General features: G+C 38.7%; 1 protein-coding gene across 6 annotated transcripts in view; it reads right to left on the bottom strand.

Moving 5' to 3' along the window:
• Positions 1 to 819: 819 nt before the first annotated feature.
• Positions 820 to 21,174, bottom strand: part of plekha1a (pleckstrin homology domain containing, family A (phosphoinositide binding specific) member 1a) — a 42,537-nt gene continuing 22,182 nt past the window's right edge. For 2 of the 6 annotated variants that reach the window (XM_055171470.2, XM_055171471.2), the window contains 8 exons: positions 13,790 to 13,887; positions 12,859 to 12,981; positions 11,629 to 11,757; positions 11,434 to 11,502; positions 8,066 to 8,130; positions 7,869 to 7,932; positions 7,447 to 7,536; positions 820 to 2,284 (listed from right to left, as the gene is read on the bottom strand). In XM_055171470.2, the coding sequence (XP_055027445.2) occupies positions 1,994 to 2,284; positions 7,447 to 7,536; positions 7,869 to 7,932; positions 8,066 to 8,130; positions 11,434 to 11,502; positions 11,629 to 11,757; positions 12,859 to 12,981; positions 13,790 to 13,887 (929 nt within the window). In that variant the 3' untranslated portion in view covers positions 820 to 1,993. Of the gene's footprint in view, positions 2,285 to 2,556; positions 2,624 to 6,321; positions 6,393 to 7,446; positions 7,537 to 7,868; positions 7,933 to 8,065; positions 8,131 to 11,433; positions 11,503 to 11,628; positions 11,758 to 12,858; positions 12,982 to 13,789; positions 13,888 to 21,174 lie in introns of all 6 variants that reach the window. The other 4 variants (XM_055171473.2, XM_055171472.2, XM_073869380.1 and 1 more) reach the window with 4 other exon arrangements.

Raw genomic sequence — 21,174 nt, 5'->3', positions numbered from 1 at the left:
ACTCAGTAAAAGCACTTTTTGTATAATTGCCTCCATACGACAAATTGCTTTCTTCACAAATTTTTGGAAAAAGCATCCACTAAATGTACAAATAATGCCTAAATGAACTAGTGTCTAGTTGTTCAGTGTGGTTTAATAGATGTTTTCAGAGAGTCAATAAGTAGGTGAATATCTACAATACATCTCAAAATCCAACAGGGGGCAATAAAGTCTCCTTTTACATTAACAGACAATTTAATTATTAAATAGTCCTGGATCCCTTATCCAGTGGTTCTCAAACTTTTTCCGCATGCGGCCCCCCTTGTGTACGGTACACTTCTTCGCGGCCCCCCCCAAAGAAAATTTAGGACAAAAAACTGTTCTAATATTTAACATTTTAATTAAACAAAACATATTAAGTTATACAAAGTAGTGCTGTTGGCTAGAAGCCTTATTTTTTTAGGTTTAATTACACAGAATTCATGTTAAATGAATGTATTTTATAAAATGTCATAAAACTTGGGCCCCCTGGCACCATCTCGCGGCCCCCAGTTTGAGAACCACTGCCTTATACTGTAACATTCCTGCTGGGAAGAAATAGGCAGTAAAGCAACAGTAGTAACATGCAGCTTATAACAAAATAATAGCACTTAATAAGGACTCTTTATTTCCCATTGGAAATTCATTAAGTATCAAGTTCTATTAAGCATAAGATACTCAATGCTGTTGTTTTGTATTGTGCGCAACAATAGCCAATTCCATTAATAACCTAATTTTCTAAATATCACACCAATGTCTTAAAACTCATAGAAACTTAAAACACAATGTTACTCAACTGGATACGTTCAGAACAGGTTTATTGCCTTGTCATGTTCTTATAATAAATAATACAAACCAACAATATTAAAACTGTTACAGAAAAAAAAAAAAAGAAAAAGGGCTAAAATTGCCAGACCTCTAATAGTTAAAGGCACAGGCACTGCTTTAGACAGCCTTTTAGGACCTTAGCAGGTAACTCGGGTGACACAGAGGGACACGGATCACAGTGCAAAGATATAAAACACACTGAAAAGCATTTTGTCAACAAGTATAGTAGTCATATTTATATCCCTATAACACACAAGGCAACAATATGAACAATTCAAAAGCAGAGGAACCACACACACACACACACACACACACGCACACACACACGCACACGCACACGCACACGCACACGCAGTCATACAATAAAAGGCAAACGGCCACTATATAACAAGGACCTTGACAATTACACAGCATCAATGCACTGTTTACTGTATAAAGCCCATTAAATTATTAAAAAAAACTGTGGATTACATCCACAAATGTTTAGTGGACACAAACAAGAATTACAGTTACAAGAATTCACCCATACCAATGTATACGTTTGAATAAAATAAAGGTAAATAGACTGTCAGTCAAAATAAACCCCAGCTTAGTCCACAGGAATAGTTAGTCACATTAACAGTACATAAACGAGAAACTAGGATGCTGTACAGAAAAAAATACAAGAAAACCTCTGGAAACATTTGGGAATTTTTGGACTGGAGCACTAAATCAAATTCTTCCCCACCTGTAGTTAGGATAGGAATCTCCATCCATTTAGTCACAGTTGAGAGACAGGCCTCCAACATATTCCCATATGTGTTTATTCTTTTCAGGTGTCCATAACCAGAAGATAAAGTTCATTATTTCTCCCAGTTTGCCTTTAAATATTCCATTCATTTCTTCCTTACTTTCTGCGACTTTCTTGTGTCAACGCAGAAAAGAAGTGAATAGAAGCTTAAAGATCAGGAGGTACTTTAAAGAACCTTTGGTGTTTGTTGTAGTGTTGTACCCTAGTCTTAATTTCTGACCTACATGACTGAGGCGAAAAGCGATTTCCATCATCACAGCCCGTTTTATGATTTTGAACTTGGTCGACAGGTTAAGTCCAGTCAGTTTGGACCCAGTTGGGTCTTTGGGCCAGAGGTAAAAGTTTGACGTATAAGTGTCAGACTTCACTGACAGGCAGATCCGCACAATCCAAGTCGGGTTTGAGCGAGGGCGCGTCGCACATCCCGAAGCTGCTGCGGCGGCGCCAGGGCGATTCGTGGGTCACTTGGAGAGGCGGGTTTCTTGCAGTGACAGGCGGGCATGTGGGCGGGGCAAGGGCAGCAGGCTCATGAAGTGCTCGCTGTCCCACGCCAGCCCTCGTGGGACCTGACACGGCAGGGCTGGGCGCACAGGGGCCGATGTGACCCGCGTGCTGGCGGTAGAAACAGGAACTGCCAACAATGTGCTCCTGGACAAGGCAGAGAAATAAATACAACAGATTAATTCAAGTCAATACAGAAAAGGTACACACCAGTTCTGGTCTGAATAAGGTGGCATTGTTACAGTATGTTACAGGGCTCAACAGGATTAGAAATTACAACTGTGAGACAACATCTGCATTAAAGTGAATAAGACAAAACATCTGCATTAAGGTGTATGCGGTACAGTAATGATTTGAGAGCAGTCTCAGCTGTAAGAAGAACATTTAGGTTTAAGAAAGCAGAAGAATATCAGAGGTACCAGGGCACCAGCAGCAGAGCACCAGATGAGAAGTGTTAGTATTCAGAGAGCCCAGCTGTCTCCCTCACTGGAAAACAGAAGATGAACATGGGAGAATGTGAGCAGCAAAGAGGAAAAAAGAAGGCAGAGAGAGAAAAATACAAAAAAGAGTGATAGACAACACAGAAATAAGAATGAAAATAAGAAATGGAAGTGAGGGAGAGATTAAAATTAAGTTATAGCTGAATTCTTAAGCATTAGGCTTAAACACACAAAATGAGGGCCTAAATTATGAGACCACCAGACACTTAAAGGTCACGTTCTTCCTGACTTTTCAAACTTTAGTTAGTGTGTAATGTTGCTGTTAGAGCATAAATAATACCTGCAAAATTATAAAGCTTAAAGTTCACCACCAGGCGATATATTTTCTTTAACAGAATTCCCCTTTCAAAGCCTTCAGCGAACGTCGGGTTTGGACTACAGCTCTCTACTTCCCGATTGAATGACGTCAATAAAACAGTTTTTGACTAAACTTCGCCCACAGGAATACGTCAGTCGCCAGCTAACCTCAAACGGCACTGCTAAGCTAAGCTCTTGTTGAATCACAACACACTAAACAAGCTACACAATCAGAACACGTTTTGTATTTTTGAAGGAGGGACTTCACAAAACAGAAGACATCAGTCCGTTTTTAGGACAGTGAAAGCAGCGGTATACAGATAAGTAAATTGTGTGAAAAATACCACTTTTTTACACGTGAAACATGAACATGCTATATTGCACACTGTGAACACAATCAAAGCTTCAAAAACAGAGGAAGAGTTAGCATTGCATTGTGCGCAAATCTTTCAAACATGGTAAGGAGCAGCACATTTACAGCTTAGCTGGCAAATCAGGGACACAGAACTTTTTAATAGGGATGTAACGGTATTATACATTCCGTGGTATTGCGGTATCAAATTTTCCCGGTACCGCCGTGGTCACATGATTCGATTAAACGTTAGGTCTTCTGGGCAACACGTCTAGTTTTTTTCCAGCCAAGTGGAGCGAGGGGAGGGACGCGGGAACTACAATTTCCATAATCCCATGCGTTCCACTCTGATGCCTCTCTACAAGTAGAGCAACCATGGCGGATGCGGCTAGTGGCGAAGCAAAAGAAGCGCAAATTTTAAATCTCATGTGTGGACAAATTTTTGCGTTCGCTGTGACAAGAAACGAGAAAGGACAAAATGTTATGGACATACAAAAAACGAGTGTGAGTAAATCCGTGAATGAGGAGAGTGTGTATGCCGTTTCTCAATTGGAAGGCTGCAGCCTCCCTAGGTCGCATATGCAGGCTGCATCCATCATTACACGCCTGGTGTATTTAAGTTAACTGAGTATGACATTTGTAATTCAAGTCATAAGCGTGTTACAACAATATACAATTAAATAAGAATAATAGTCAACTTGAAAAATGTTAATATTTTGAAATAAAACTTCATGACGGACGCAGCCTACAAATGCGACCCATGGAGGCTGCAGACCTCCGACTGGGAAACGCACCCCTGTATTGAGTGAGCTGACCTCAGCTCTAGGTCCAGCTACAATAAAACCCCATTCACACAGACCTTTGGTCCCAGAAAATACCCATAAAATTGCCAGACAAGTGTCTGTGTGAACACAAACTCGTCTCGTTAATCTTCTGGGATCGTTGCCGGAAAGAGGACCTAGTCAAATACACGGAAAACCCTCTGTGTGAACAAGAAGCGGAAACAATCCCGTAATGGGTGTGTCCCATTTTGACAAAAGTTATGGTTCAGCTCCTTAAAACGAGAGATACCATGCAAATAAACATTCACCACGAGAAATATTGTAAACTAGATTGAAGCAGTTATCAGAAAATGATAAATGAGATGCATAAACAATGACGCACGTGCCGTAGTGAGGACGCGCGTCATGGCAACATGAAGTTGGTTCAACTCTTTAAAATGAGGGATTTACAACATTCACGACGAGAAATGTCAGCAAACTGGACTGAAGCAGATATCAGGTAAGTTACCTCGTCATTTACTGCATTGAAACGGAGATCATTCAGCAGCATAAAAGAATATCGCGTCACATGCTCATTTGAGCTATAATAAACGAAAATACCCGCGCGTCATCCCAACAAGATATATCGTTCAGGTCCTCAAAATGCGGGTTTTAAATGCATATAAACAATTGCGATGAGAAATGTCTAAAAACTGTATTGAAGCAGAGATCAGGGAGCTCGTCAAATATCCACTCAGAAGCTGAGATCATTCACCAGCATTACTGTTTGGTTGTCTTTGTAACACATTTACATTGTATAGTTGTGCCAAACTCAAAAAATTAAGGGGGGGGGGGGGCTTAAAATATTAGAGGGGCCCTGAAATGAAAAAGGTTGTGAACCACTGCACTACATCATCAGCTCCAACATGAAATTATTGATTTTATTGACACTACACTTTTAGAAAGGATGTGTTAATTTTTTACACATCTTTGTGCATTAAGCTTTTAACACATTATGTGTAATTTTAACACATATGTGTCATTTTGTGTTGATTTTGTGTTGATTATGTTTTGAATGTACATCATATATTACTGAAATTTAGGAGAATTTTAGCTTTTACATGGTATATGACAGATGGACAGGGAAATTATGGTTCAATTTTGATGAAGCGTTAAATATAAGCTTATTTTTAAATCAGAAATTCTCAAAAACATGACTTTCTGAGAATAAAATCCATCAAATTTTTTACATGGCCTTACATAGTTAGTATTAAATATGAAGGTGATTTTTCACCAAACGTTTCTTTACTCCATATAGAATGATTTTATGTAAAAAAATATCGAAAAATCACTTCAGCCGGGTTTTCACAGGTGCAGTAACATATAGGGGTGGTTTCCCGGACAAAGATTAGCTTAAGCCAGGACTAGGCCTTAGTTTAATTAGGAAATATAACTAGTTTTAACAAACATGCCTTACTAAAACATTACCTGTGTGCATTTTGAGGCAAAACAAAGGGCACTGATGTATTTTAAGATATATCAGTGCAAGTTGTTTTCAGTTTGGACAGCTTTTACATTTATTTTAGTCTAGGCTAGTCTAATCCCTGTACGGGAAACTGCCCCTTAAACTAATATACTAATCCTTAGATCAGTAATGGGAAATACAACACACAAAAAAATAAAAACAACACAGACACGCATAAAAAACTGTGTACATCTGTGAGGTTTAGATATGATGTGCAAGTTACAAGGAAATGAAGGTTAAATCTATAAATCCTTATTGTATTTTGCTGCATGATTTATTAGGGTGAAAGAAACACATCCGTAATGAATGTCATGAACCACCTGTTAAAACTGAACGCAGCATATTTGAGATACATGAAACATGCGTGTTGGATGTGTAAGAGACTGCAGTGGGCTGGCAGAGAGGCAGAAGCATATGACATGAAGAAGGGCGTCAATATTAACCATTAGTTCAAATGAGGGAGCAACTCGGAAAAACAGATGAGGAAGGTAAAACAAGACAATTACCAGGTAAAGTCAGCAGGAAAATTATGTATCCTGGCACGGACGGTTTATTTCTGCATTATTTGAGCAGCACCCCAGTGGAGAGATGCTCTGGAGAAGTTAGGGGTGCGCGTGAAGTTAGTGATTTCTTAAAAGCGAAGTGGAAGAGTATAAGATTGTATATCCGCGTGTGTTTGCGTTAGCGACTCTAAAGCGAAGCAGGGAAGAGGAAAAAGTGGGTGGGTCAAGGGGGCGGAGCTCACATACGTGCTGCCTTGAGTGACACGTGGCGTGTACCTCTGAATACAAGGGCTTGAATGCCTTCTGGCCTGACGCATCTGAAACAACAGTGCAAAGCTACGTTAGAGGAAGACCAGTGGCCCAGAAAAGTATTCTGATACTTAACCACACTTCAGTTTAGGAAGTCATAGCATTAGACAGTAAATCACCAAATATAGTGGCATCTGCAAGCAAATGTTGAATGTTTTTGGCTGTTATTTGACAACACAGTAAATAGACAAAAAGCATTGGTGGAGAAGAAAGGGGAATAGAATAAGAAAACTACCTCGAGATGGTACGTAATGTATAATTGTCGACTGGCCGTTGAATTATTTGAATATAATTATTTTCTAATAATTCAAAGGACCGGAGTCAATTATTCCACTTATATACCACGGTTACAGGACACATTGCTTTGGTGGATATTTTAAGACAGGTCTGATACGCGTTTATTACAAAATAATGCATACTCGTGAAACATCTCTCAACCAATCAGAATAAAGCATTAAACAGCCCCGGGGTATAATGTGCCCTATATTGGCGCAATGTCTACAACGCTATTTACCAGAACGGCTAATAAATATCAGTAATGTTTATCTTGACAATTTTGCTTGTCTTAAAAGCCACTTGAACTGATAATTTGAACTGTGAAATACAATGACTGACAACACATTTTAGTGCGGCTTAAGGATTCAAATACTTTTTAGACCTATTGTAGGTGGGGAGGAAGAGAGAGAGAGCGAGCGAGCGAGAGACTACTAAACAGACTATAGCCCACACATATATAAGTAAACTCTCTATTTTTAGATTAATATACTAAACACGATCACCAATCTTAAACCCAAACCACTGCAGTCAGGTTATCATTTACTTTTTTGGGTGTGCGTTGTGTGTGTGACTAAGAGAAATAGCAAGACAAAGAAAAACAGCACATGTTTGCTTAGATATAAAAGATAAACCACCAAGACTAAGTACATAAAAAGCCAGATTTTCAGCCCGGTTCATGCACTCATAGTCTGTTGTTTTGTTCATAGGCAAAGCGGCAATGTGGATATGTTCAGTTGCGTGTATGTGTGTGCATCAGCAGGCTGATGTAAATGTATGTGTACATACAGAGGCTGCGGATCGGCCCGGGCCCCTTTGAGCCACGATGGCTCCTGAAATAGCCTTGATCCAGCTGTGCATCTCCTCTGGGCTATCAGCCTAAAACAGAACAAATGGAAAAAACTAGAAAATGCAAATACTGTAGCGCTAGCCCGTGCAAAACTGGTAAGCAAAATTTTTGTGTTTTTTGGGTTGCTGTCAGAAGCCATTAAGCTGCTTTGGTCATTGTTTTTTTTTTTTTTTTTTTAAATCAGTGCCAGATCTCTCACAAAAGTAAATTACACAAAATAAATGATCAAGTTATATTTTACAAAAGAATATGAACCATATTCTAAGGGAAGGAGGGCAAATCCTAACATATTTGGACAGTACATTGAATATTTAAAAATATTTTAATAAAAAGGGGGGGGGGGGGTGCCAGGACACCTTACCTGGATATAAAATGTTCTGGAGGTTGTTACAACTTCAAAAAGGTTGTCTCGCATCATTATTTCACTAAAAATATAAAGAAAAAAGTTTTCATATTAAATCTACACATTTATTGTAAATATAGATCTTATTAGAATATTAGAACAACCTGACAAAAACAAAGCAAGTGATAGGCTGACATTCTGCATGTGTGTTGTACCTGTGTTTGCATTCCTGCACCTTATGCACCTCCTTCAGAGAAATAATTCGTAAAGGATCCTTCTCCTAAAAGATAAATACAGGAAGAGAGAAATATATAATAGCCCTGCTTACACCTAGTATTAAGATGTGTTTTGGCCGATCGGATAATAGGTCCACAATGCTAAATACAGCTGTAAACAGAGTGTACTTTGCTACTCTTTGCCTACTGACCCAATGTGTGATGTACCATGCACAATGTTTTCCAATCGGTCCAGACTTCTAGCACAAACCCAGTGTTTGGCTCGCTCTTTTGTCTATCATTGCTTAAGTGGCTAGTACTCTCCGCCTCTTTAATTTTTTTTTATTTGGCGAGCTTGTGAAAGTTATGTAAAACTCATATATCGTCGCTGCCCAATGAAACTCACGTATGTCCAAAACAGTTACTTTTCAGAAAGTGAAAAAAAACACTGCATATCAAAAGCAGTTGAATGTAGCGTTGTCATACTTGTTACGGCATCTTTACATGTAACCATATTCTTGCCAGTGTAATGATATAATCCACATTTGACCAAAATTGAGTTTAAATGGACATACGTGCATATTTTACAGTAACGGTGGTCGATACGCGTTCTTCCGATCATTAATTAAAATGGCCAAGTCGCGTTTTATATTGACAGATGAATACGCTCAGTTTATTAAATAGCCTACGTCTTAGTTAAATACACTTTGTTTATTTAATATTAATTATACATTTATTAAATGTCTCTTGCAAACTATGAAGGGACAATGAATCAATACACTGACATGGTAATGCTAGACAGCAGGGGCGTCAGTTTGTGTTGAAAAGTGGTGGCGACAAAAGATCAGATAAAAAACATTACTGCAGGACGGGAAAAATATCAATAAAAAAATGGGCATAGCGTAGGCCAGTCAACAACAAGAAAATACTCAGCATAAAACCCTCAACAATGTCAACTGCACATATGTAACAGTCCCTGCAACACCAGCTCAACCGAACAATGCCAAAGCACCATACTGTAGAAAACAGCAGTGCGTTTAGTCAATGATTACAATGAATTTTATTACATATGTGAAAGAAAACACACCATAAGCATACAACGTAACATATGTGACCCTGGACGACAAAACCAGTCTTAAGCATCGCTTGATCTTTCAGAACATTTTAACCAATGCTTTCAAAAAGTGGTGGGATGTCCACAGCGTCCCCAGTGTCAATAACACCTATGCTAGACAGATACTTTGTTTTCACAGTCCTACCGTAATTTTGTCACTCCTAGACGTACGTCTGGCGTCAGGGGGAAATGTTTACCATGATGAAGGAAAGTCATTGTCTCACCATGCTAAGTTTATTCAGCTACATCCAGTGCTAAGCTACGATGAAACTTCACGAGACCGGCGAGATGCTTCCACAGGGCGGGAATTACGCTGCGTGATTGACTGCTTTGACACCAAATGGATATACGTGAAAATTAGATGACATGATTTCACAACTTTTCATTGGCCATTTAGGTATGTGAAGCATACTTTATATGGAAATGAACCTGGACATTCAATCCGTTGAAAAAACTAAAAATCAGCAAAATGGACATACGTGGTTTTCATCGGACAGCGAAGATATGTATGAGCTTTCTCTGATATTTCACTGTACAAAACAGCATGTTTACTAACAACACAAGCAGCTCTTTAGCTTTAAGGGGATGTGCGCACCAAAGCTTTTAAACACGGCTGAAAACAGCAGGCAGACGCAGAGTCGCCGACCCCAGCTTTTCAGCTTAGAGATTTTACTTGCTGTGATACTTCTGCTTTGTTTACCAGTTGTTGTACAATGCGCCTGTAGTTGTTGTGATGTTTATCCCGCCCCCTCCTCCACTGTGATTGGACAGCTGTGTGAAAACTGAAATTGACGAGCTGATCTTTTTAATCAAAGTTAAATATTTTTTAACTCTCAGCGCGGAAAAAAACGTCAGTTGCTGGCTTTTTTTTTAAGACTCGCTTCCATTGAAAACAATTTAAAAAACATACGATCGCCAGTGTAAAAGACTTGGTGTGCATGCCCCTTAGGGGCCAGTCACACCAAAAGCGTTTATGGCAGTTGCAGGCGCCTTTTTTGGCAGGGCGCGTTTGCGTGCTGTTTATGCGCGCCGAGCGCCTTGCGTTTTTTTGCCGCCTACCGTGCACACGTTTTTAAGGAGCGCTGAGAGCGGAGAAGCGCCCGACGTCATTCGCGTCTTTCCATTGTCCAATCGAATGAGGGGAAAGTCGGACCTTACGTTGTGGTGAGGGAAGTTTACAGTTGCTTTGAAGAACCAGACTCCACTCGCTCACTCTCTCCTGCGTGTTTGTGCACCTCTCACCCTCAAACAACGTCAGAACAAGCACCCTCTTTTTAAAGTTTCTGCTAATATGACAGTTAACAGCAAAAGAGCGCGCACGCTTCAATATTTGATTGACAAGACAGCTGACTCTGTGGTTGCTTAGCAATATGAAAAGCAGCGTCGCACTGCTCTTTTTTTAAAAAAGGCAGTGCGTCGCGCCTTGCGTTTCAAGCATTTAAAGCGCTTTTGGTGTGACTGGCCCCTTACCCATCATTTCTTTAACGACTCGCCCATAGACAATCTTCTCAAAGTAATTAGGACAGGAGTGGTTGAAAATGGACAAAAGAGACCGATTAAAACACCAGGTGTGAATGGAAATGTGTCTCACTTATCCACTTGTGTTCCAATCAACCAAAGCGCATCTTAATAGCATGTGTAAATGTGCTCAGTGTCTAGCACAGTCACATCTTTGATTATTGTCATGAAATGTTGTCCACTTTGCGGTTTATACTAGTAAAGAGTCAACCAACTGACGTCAACAGGTCAATTTATCCGAGATGGTCTTTAAACAATTTTGCCTTTTATTATTGTCTAACACACAGAAAAACACACACACTTAAAAATCACACAGCTGGCAGAAGCTTAGAATTTAACAGGCATAGTGCAGTTCATGTTGAGGCAGAACACTGGTATTTGCTTTAGCTTTTGCTCAGAATTTAAAAAGAAAAACCCTCGTGGCATAGTAAACTACTCAATTCACATCACATTTATTCAATTAAAAAAAAAAAACTTGAGTCTGACACCATCTGACACACTGTAACAGAAGCTGTTATACATCAACTGATAATTATAAACACTCTTTAAGCCTCAAAGGTGAATAAAATGTAAAAAGGAACAATTCATAATATTTAATATGATTAATAAACTGATCTTTTGTTTTTCAGATTTCCGCACTGACCATCTGTTAGATACAGGAATGACAGCGCATGCAGCACTGAGGAGCATTCAGTACATAACAATGAATATTACTGCCATAGAATAAAAAACATACCAGCTCAGACTTGAAGTAACTCATGGAGTTCTGCTCCAGAACAAAATATCTCCGTTTCCAGGTTTTCATCTAAAAACAGATGCAAAATGGATAAAAAATTGTGGAAAATTAATTAAACCCTAATACAACATTTCAATTCTCAAACAAATCCAATTCTTATTTTACAATAAAGGGTCTGAAAGTCTGTGTACTCACCAGTGCACCTTGTTTGACGCAGTATCCTGCTTTAATCGCACTGTGATCCTGTGCTGCTCTACTGTGCAGGTGGGGAGTCTTCCTCAAAGCCATCTTCTCTCCTGCAACCCCATGTCCCCCCTCTCCATCCTGCAAAAAGAGGGATATTAAGGGTGTTTTCACATCTGTAGTTTGGTTCATTTGGTCCGGACCAAAAGCAAAAATGATACTTTGTAGCTTTTTTAGCAGTTTTGGTTTCTTTTCACACCACACTGATCGCTCTGGTTTGCACCAGTTGAAACGAAACCAAAATTCAGTCATTTGATAACATCCACATCACTCATTGGCCACATGGTTGTTATACATAGTTGTTGTTATACAACTGTTTATTTCCAGAATGAAGCGTGGATGCGGATTGAAAACAATGCTTTAATGCACTGCAAACGGCAAAGCCACAACATTTCTGAGGCTCTGCACCTCCTTGCAACTCCAGGTATGTCCGCGACCTGCCATTGTCTGAGGAGACTTGTGTGGACTTATGACAGCGACGTTTCCCAGAATGCATTTCGCGTCAGAAGTTCGTTCTTCCGAGTCTGAACTTGCAAGTCCGAACTAGGAGGACACAAGTCCGAATTTGGCGTACTTGGTATTGAGAAACGGCTTTTGTGTTTTAACAGTTGTGAACGTTCTACTGCGCTGCAAGGATTCACATGTGAGGATGATTCAAGTGCATCAATTCTGCACCGGGGATGTGCATAAAAGGTCCGGTCAAGTGCATAATCCTCACAATAGCCATCTGCACACATGACAGTTAATGAAATTAAGGAAAATGTATTTAGCATACTTATTTGGTCAAATGTACCCGTTATGTTATTTCCTAAACACTGCCACGATTAATAATTACTAACATCCTTGAAAATCATTTTAAATTATTGTTTTTTACATTTAAAATTATACTAGATGTAGCAGAAAGCACTACACACATTTAACATTTTGCGTGTGTGTGTGCAATTTTAAATTGTTTAAAAAAATTACAGTAGTCGCGGCTAATCCTCAGAATTCTGGTATCGGAAATGAAAAGTTGTATCGGGACACCCCTAAAAAAAATAATTTATGACATACTTAGAGGGTTTTGCATCTGAACTCTTCATATTACATAATGGTAGAAAAACAGGAAACTGCGTATTTAAGGTGTTATTTTTTCAAAATGTATTTTGTGTCAATACCACTCTTCTAAGTGATTAAAAGTACCTGTGTTGGTGTGACAACAGCGACTCCTGCAATAATTTCCATTTTGTACGGGCCCTGTTTCTTGTTGCCATTAGACGCCAACCTCTGACTCTCAGCCTGAACGCCATCAGAGGACTTGGGTACCTTAAAAAGAGAAGGTTTCAGTAATCAACAACAGCAATGCAAAAAAACATGAATAAAGCACACATGAATTAACAATCGATTGTGAAACTCAACAAAGGTTTACGGAGTTTCCTTCAATCCATCAGGCCAGTGTCTGGCGTACAGTGAGAGTGCTTCCTGCCACTGCATGTGGAAGTGTGATGCATAGTGACACACAGAGAGAGAGAGAGAGTGAGAGCGAGAGAGCGAAAGAGAGCGCGAGAGCGAGAGAGAGAGCGAGAGAGAGAGCGAGAGCGAGAGAGAGAGCGAGAATGTACAAGTATGTATGTGTGAGGGAATTCTGAAGCGGTGATGACTCAGTGGTGAGGTTCTTTCAAACAATACAACTTCCCATTAGTCAGCCAAGTGACTAGTAGAAGGAAAAAGCCATCAGGATGAGAAAGGCACAGTTAAAAAAAATAAAACAGGACAGGGTTTTGTTGAGGAACTTTTAACCTCCTTTGTGTATGTACGTGTGTGACACCACGTGCACTCAGAGAGTGAAAGAAAACAAAACTCTTTCGCTGTTGCACTCTTGTTAATTTTATAAAAAACAATTATTGCCTATTACCAAAATTGCTGTGAAATGCTAATGCCAATATAAACACATTATGTAATTTGCCAAATTAAACATTTTATCAGTTTGTCTAAAATTACTTTGGTGTTACTACTGTCATGCTTTACCCCTATTTAGAAACTATGGTTTAACATGGTACATTTTTGTAAGGCATTCCATGGATACAGGTGTACGTACACATTCACACGTTATTTTGAGCATGTGTGCACTTACTGTGATTTTAGTTGCATTGTTGAGCGCGTTGACCCAATCCACTAGATCCTGCTGATCATTAGCTTGAAGAAAATACTTCCGCATTACTGCATTTATGACTACAGACAGACAGTGAGAGAGAGAGACAGATATCAAACTTCATTTCCCATAATGCAATGTCCATATATCAATGACCATAATCACCTCTATATGCATCTCTGTGTGATGCAATGCATCAGGAGCACAGCTTTAGGGTGTTAAAAATGTCCATGAACCCCAAAAGCATCTTAAAGGCTCTCTGGAGACTGAATTTTAACCTGGGATCAGTTAAAACTCATCTTTAAGCATCATAAAAGCATACAGTATATAAAAGGATTACCTGTCACAGTAAATTATTCATGCTTTAAAACAGCTTGAATGCAACTCTTCACCCTCATTTACAATACGCGGATCTATGAATATCTGAATTAGCCCCCACCTCTACTCTTTTGTACCATCTCGGGACATAGATATACAAGTAAATAGATGCTACATTCGGCAGTTTTAGACACACAACTGCTAAGTTCGATTTCACACAGTATATATATGAAGTGCATGTTTGGCAGCAAAAATCTTTTAGTGCTGATGTTAACAGGTTACCGCACTCACCCTGCCTATGTGAGCAGCACATGTAAACAGCACAGAAGCAAAGCAGAACCAGCTGTGCTGCAACCGTTTCAGCGTCTAGGGCTGTCACGGTGAAGGAATCTCCCTTGCAGTGATTTAGCGTGGCTCACTAGCGTGGTATGTGGTTTTACAGCCTTTATTTAATAAAATTGTTAAAATAAAATTATTATTAAATCCAAAACAATAAAAAGCACTGAGATAGAATGCAGTGTGCTGCATGTCTTTCCCCTCATGAGAAAAAAATTAACACAAGCTATAATACAGCTAAATATAAATATTTATTTTTTGAAAAAACAAACTGAAGAACATCATTTAGGCTCCAATGAAAATTCACAGAACTTCAATACAGTATACAGCAGTGTCTTAATGAAATTACAATTAGCCAGTATTTGTGCAGCTGTAAATGTACAAAACGAATGCAATACAGAAGACAATGCATATTAATATAAGGCATTTTCAATAATATACTAGTAGATAAATGAACGTGTATCTATAAAGTATAAAAACGAATGAATCATTATTTAGGATAAATTAAGTTGGAGAGATAATTTTTAGTCATTTAGGTTGTGTCATCATTTAAAGGAACACTCCACTTTTTTAAAAAATATGCAAATTTTCCAGCTCCCCTAGAGTTAAAAATGTGATTTTTACCATATCAATGATATTACGCAGCGCCCGAAAATAGTCCCCTTGGTAACTTTCAATAACAGGGGAGTATTTGTGTAATATGCACTGCATAATATCATTGCGCCTGTTGTACCCATGGTACGGCAGCAAAGTCCTTGATCATTACGCCAGAATGAGAGTATAGTTATAGCCATATCGGCCTAGAAAATCGCAACTTTTAATTTTCTGTCTGTCTTAGCACATGATGTAACTACAGAAGAGAAGTTTTAAATAGGAAAAATAAGCTATGCTAAAAGGGGTACCACCAGACCCGGAGATTGGCTGAATTGATTCCAAAACTTTAAAAATCAAATGTTTAAATCTAAGCGAGCTGGAAAATGATTTATATGAAATATGAATAGCCTAGTATTACATTTTGAATTGAAAAACAAATTACTCTCTTAAATCTTGACAATTTATTTGGGCTTTATTATACATGTATGATGTGTAACAAGAAGGGCATAGTTTCATGATGTTAACGTGAAAACTGTGGTTGGATGTCATCCATGGGGTTGGCTTGTCAGTAACGCAGAAATACGGGATTGCGGTTACCACGACTGGTATCTAAACACAATATCTATGACTCAAACTATTGATCCACACGTTTGACTGTTTTGATGTGATTGGTTACATGGTTGTGACCTTGGAAACCAAGACGATTTTAAACTGTCTGACAGTTAAACTGAATAAGACTGTCTCCAATTTTATGGAGAAACTTCTCAGCAGTGGCGTTGAATGATGAATCTGCACATTGCTTGTCTTAAATCATATTAAAAACAACATAAACAACCAATAAAAAAATTCCCTCAGGGAGAATTTAACACAAACAGTCTGTATTAAAGGTGCTCTAAGCGAATTCACGCGTTTTAGACCATAAAACATTTTTTGTTACATACAGCAAACATCTCCTCACTATCCGCTTGCTTCCTGTCCGCTGATCAAACTGTAAAAAAACGCGATCTCTGTAGACAGCTCAGGCTCCACAAACTGCAATAACAACAAACTGGCCAAACCTACACCAGAAACCGTAACAAAGTATTCTAACCAATAAACGCCAAGAAAGATTTGGGTTGGGTTTGGGCGCATTCATGAAAGCACGGAAGGGAGGGGGAGGAGTTAACTACACTCAGTTTGTTTGAAAACACATTTAAAAAATCAACACACAGATTCGCTTAGAGAACCTTTAAAGCACACACTGTAAAAAATCCAACTTTAAAATGTTCATTCAACAAAGAACATTAAGTAACTTGAACAAAGATTTCTTTGTTGAAGGGCGTCAATTGATTATTTTGTGTTCACTGAATGGAAAGAGCATAATCATTCAGCTAACAAATATTATTTTGTTGACTGGACTTATATGTATACGTTTTTGTCCAATTCGTTCACCCAACTTGCCAAACTGAGTAATCTGAACAAGCAATTAAAAAAAAAACAATGGTCGGAATGGTTCCCAGCATGCATTGCGGCATGTTCACTTCTTTGGTTAATATTTACTAAAAAAGATGACTGTTTTAATGTTTGCTGGATTTAATTATGTTGTTATGTTGTTAATGTTAGTTATATGTTGTATTTAGAGTCATTTTTAAAGAATTATGTTTGTTCATTGTTACCATGATTGAGAAGTGTGTGTTCAGTGTAGAGGGCAGCACAATGAGTTAGCGCGCATCATTGTTGCCTCACAGCAAAAAGGTCTCCGTGTACAGTCCAAAACATGTATATTAAATTTGGATATAAATTTGGATATACTAATTACTCTTTACCCAACTTAGTCACTAGTTGAGTAAACATAGAAATTTGCTTATTACCTAATCAGTTTAAGTTGGTTCAACTTTTTGGTGTAAGTTGACATTACTCAGTAAATTGAGTTAGGTGAACTACATTATCCAAGAGTTGAGTAAACTCAAAAAAGCTGTGCAGCAAGTTGCCTTGAAAATTTAAGCTAAGTCAACTTTTTATTTTTTACAGTGCAGCAGACTTGCATTTGGATTTATGCATTTGGCAGACACTTTTAACCAAAGCAGCTTAAATTGCATTCAAAGTACACAAAGTATCAGTATGTTTCTTGGGAATTAAACCCACAACCTTTGCGCTGCTAACACAATGCTCTACCAAATGAGCTACACCATAAAGATTACCATATATTGATTATCACAGTGTCAGTTCACAAAGTAATTTAGGCTGTGAGAATCAGATTTAAAGTAAGAAGCTACAGGAAAATAGAGTGGAGATGTCTGTTAATTCACTGAATGTTTGGTGGGATGAAGAGGTGAATGCTAGAATTCACTGCCGCACAATAAATGCCTTTGTGTGTTATGCTGCGCTGAAATGTTCAGCCTTGTACCAAGAGGTCACACTCGTGTCTAGTTATCTCATTGTGTATCCTTCTATGGATTAAACCTAATGTGTATTTCTGAGTGTTTGCATGCATAACACTTTCTCTTTGAAAATATTCATGAGGCTGAAACACGAGTCAAGTCACCAGACACGACAAGAAATCCCTCTCTTCTAGCCTCCACAACTTGACAAGTGTCGTCTTTGCTGCATTTAAAGCTGAACAATGTTCACCAACAATGGACCAATCATGTATATGTATGTATGTACAGTGAGGAAAGTAAGTATTTGAACACCCTGCTATTTTGCAAGTTCTCCCACTTAGAAATCATGGAGGGGTCTGAAATTGTCATCGTAGGTGCATGTCCACTGTGAGAGACATAATCTAAAAAAAATCAAGAAATCACAGCTCTTTGGTCTTGGCCATGTTAGTAGTTGGATTCTTACTATGGGGTGGACAGGTGTCTTTATGCAGCCAACGACCTCAAACAGGTGCATCTAATTTAGGAAAATAAATGGAGTAGAGGTGGACATTTTAAAGGCAGACTAACAGGTCTTTGATGGTCAGAATTCTAGCTAATAGACAGGTGTTCAAGTACTTATTTGCAGCTGTATCATACAAATAGATAGTTTTGAAGAATCATACATTGTGATTTCTGGATTTTTTTGGATTGTGTCTCTCACAGTGGACGTGCACCTACAATGACAACTTCAAACCCCTCTATGATTTCTAAGTACATACATTTTCACTGTATATGAAAATGTATATCAAATAAAATTCTGGTGTTCTTCTTACACTAAGCTAACAGATGGCTTAGGAAAATTGTGCACGAGTCTAACGCTCCATAATAAGTGGTAAAGAAGCACACCTGCATTATGATTATAGAAGTCCATGTGCACACACAGCACCTTTCTACCACACACATCTATCAAGCGAACAGACCACTATTTCCTGTTTCCACTTATGCTGTGCAGAAGTCTACCATGTGTAGTGCAGTAACGGTACAGGCAAAACACCACAGAACCCGTGAGAACATACTTGAATCGTTCTAGTGAGAACAGAAGAGTAAAGGATATAGGCCTACTGTTTAGTGGAGGACCACGCAATATTACAAGCCCTACTCAGAATCACAAAAGCAGTGCTCAATATTCAGAGCTTTCTACAAATCTTTGTAAATAAAAAATATAACCTTTAAGACATATTCTAAGAGAAAACAAATCATAGTAAAAATATTAACTATTCACAAACATTATTCACGCAGAGGTTGAATTAAGGCTGGCCGGGTATATTGAGTTTTGGTAATATGTGTATTTTTCCCAGTGGGATACAGGATGAGAAAATACCGTCCTATATCAGTATGGTCTGACATGACACTCCTTTTTAACAGAGGCTCTGCCAAAAATGTACACTGAGGTCGGACATAAGCTTTCCAACCAGCCCATATGTTGTGCAGCTGAACATTTTCAAAAAGAGATGAAAATTCTGTCTTTTAATTATATTTTCATTTTATGCTGCTCAGGGTTTTCCGCAGAAAATTAGTTAGTTAAGGTGATTGGGTTGGACGGGTGTGCGTGAGAATCAATGGGGCAGGGCGTACGCGTCATGATGAAAATGAAAACATTTTTATTTAAAACACTCAAATAAAACTTAATTTTGAAGAAACTATAACAAAAAAAAAAATGAACACATACTAGATTATTAATAAATTAAAATGTTTTTAACAGATACCTCTAACGAAAATAGCTGCATGATGAAGTGAAACTAAAGGGTTAATACATGGGTTTCCTATTTACAAACATTACAGGGTGCGCGCACATCCTAGATGCAGAAACCCCGATTGTTGAGCTAGTCCGCTACTGCAACAACCTTAAAGGGGAATTCCAATCTAGACATTTTAGCCTGTTATCACGGGTAATTTATGTCCATTTTGCATTTTACATGAGAAAAAAAAAAAAAATTTTCACGATTTTACTTATAAGATTGATAGTGTGTCGAAGCGGAATTTTCGTAACGGTCTTTAATGGACTCAATTAACCAGAATGCACTGCGCAAAACTGAATCATTAGCTCCACCCACCAACCACTGTTCGATGCAGTCTTCAGGTTTGTTTGACTACATGCGGCGCCGCAGGAACCGACAGCCAGATGACGTCGAGGTTCCGCGAGAGCGATTTAAAAGCAAACTCCTCCATATGATTTCGCGAATCGCTCTCGCGGTACTTTGACGTCATCCGGCTGTCGACTCTTGCAACGCCACATGAAGTTTAACAAGCCTAATAACAACTTTTACAGCTCAACTTGCTCTCAAATCAACTCAAGTCAACTTGAAGTTAGCCGGCAGACGAACCCATCCAAAGAGTAACTCCGCTTTAACCGTCTCTGAAGGGGAAATCACCAAAACCCTTGATAAAAGATTACTAGAAGGAACCTGTGCAGTAGGCTATGTGGATGTAAGGACAACAAATTCAGGCCACTGGGAGTTTTATTGTTGACATCAACGCGACCCTCAGCTGACAAACCACTCGAAATTTTGAATATGCAGCCAGCACTTTCGTCAGGAAGATTTTGAGTACTGTTTTTCAGCCCAGTTTTTCTGCGGACTCAGGTAATGTAAAATTGTAAAACTATCTGAACATCATTTGGCTTAGTTGTTGCTTGTTTTGTGTAACTATGGTAAACATACTACGTAGAAAGTTATTATCATGTTGTTGTTATTATGAACACGAGCAAAGCAAGCTAACGTTAGCTCCTGTGCAGCTGTCAATCAAAGAACGTTATCATCTTCTGTCAATCATCTCGCCTCAAGACCCGCCCCCATTTAGAACGTTCAGAATTATGTAGTCGTGCATTTTTCTTCCGGTGATTTGATGACGCGTCAAATCACCATTACTGTAGCAGTTAAAAGCTTTTATTTTTAAAATGGAGCTAGTACATTTGATGGCAGCACAATCAAGTACATGTATGTCATTAAATATAGTGTTGGAGCATAATGTTGTTTTAGGCTGGACTTCCGCTTTAAGTATTTAAGCTTTCTGTATATAACTGCTGACTAAAAAAAATCTGTTTGTCTTTAATTTTGCAGTGTTACTGTGATACATGTATGAATTATTATGTTAGGCTAGTGATGTAATAGCCGCATTTACGGGTATGTTAAACATCAACACCCAGCACTGGCTCCGTTGGTACAATTAACCACGCAACAACTCCTTGGTAGAACGTCTGGCGAACGATGATAGATAGAACGAAGATTATAAAAACGGATTATTTCCCACTATTAATTACATTATCTTAAAGGAGTGTAACTACTGTAGCATGTAAAAAATGCACATAACTGTAAATAACGTGAGCAAGCGCTCAACAATTATATCGAATCAACAGGCACATGCAACCTAGCTAGCAGGTGCTCAAACAACAAAAATCACCAGCTAACTTACTTTAAATTTGCAAGAACTATAGACTAATACAATAACAGGCTTAAATAACCCCAAAACATAAGTCCACTTACAGTTCTCACGGACAAGCGTTTTATCAACTGGCTATCAGACAGTTGACAGACCATTTCGGCCGTGTGACGCGCATCTGCGCTATTCTCCGAGATGTTTTATCAACTGGCTACTAGTTATCCTCCAGATAGTGACGGACCACGTCTTTCTCTCATTTGTCTGGGTGGCGCGCGTGCCCGCTCGCGGTGTAAAGCGTGTCCACGCTATTCTCATGCACTTGACGGCCTTTTGTGCAGCAAT

The sequence above is a fragment of the Misgurnus anguillicaudatus genome, chromosome 7, assembly GCF_027580225.2.
Source record: "Misgurnus anguillicaudatus chromosome 7, ASM2758022v2, whole genome shotgun sequence".
In the NCBI taxonomy this organism is placed as follows: Eukaryota; Metazoa; Chordata; class Actinopteri; order Cypriniformes; family Cobitidae; genus Misgurnus; species Misgurnus anguillicaudatus.
The sequence above is the reverse complement of the archived record's forward strand: the minus strand, read 5'-3'. Positions and strand labels throughout refer to the sequence as shown.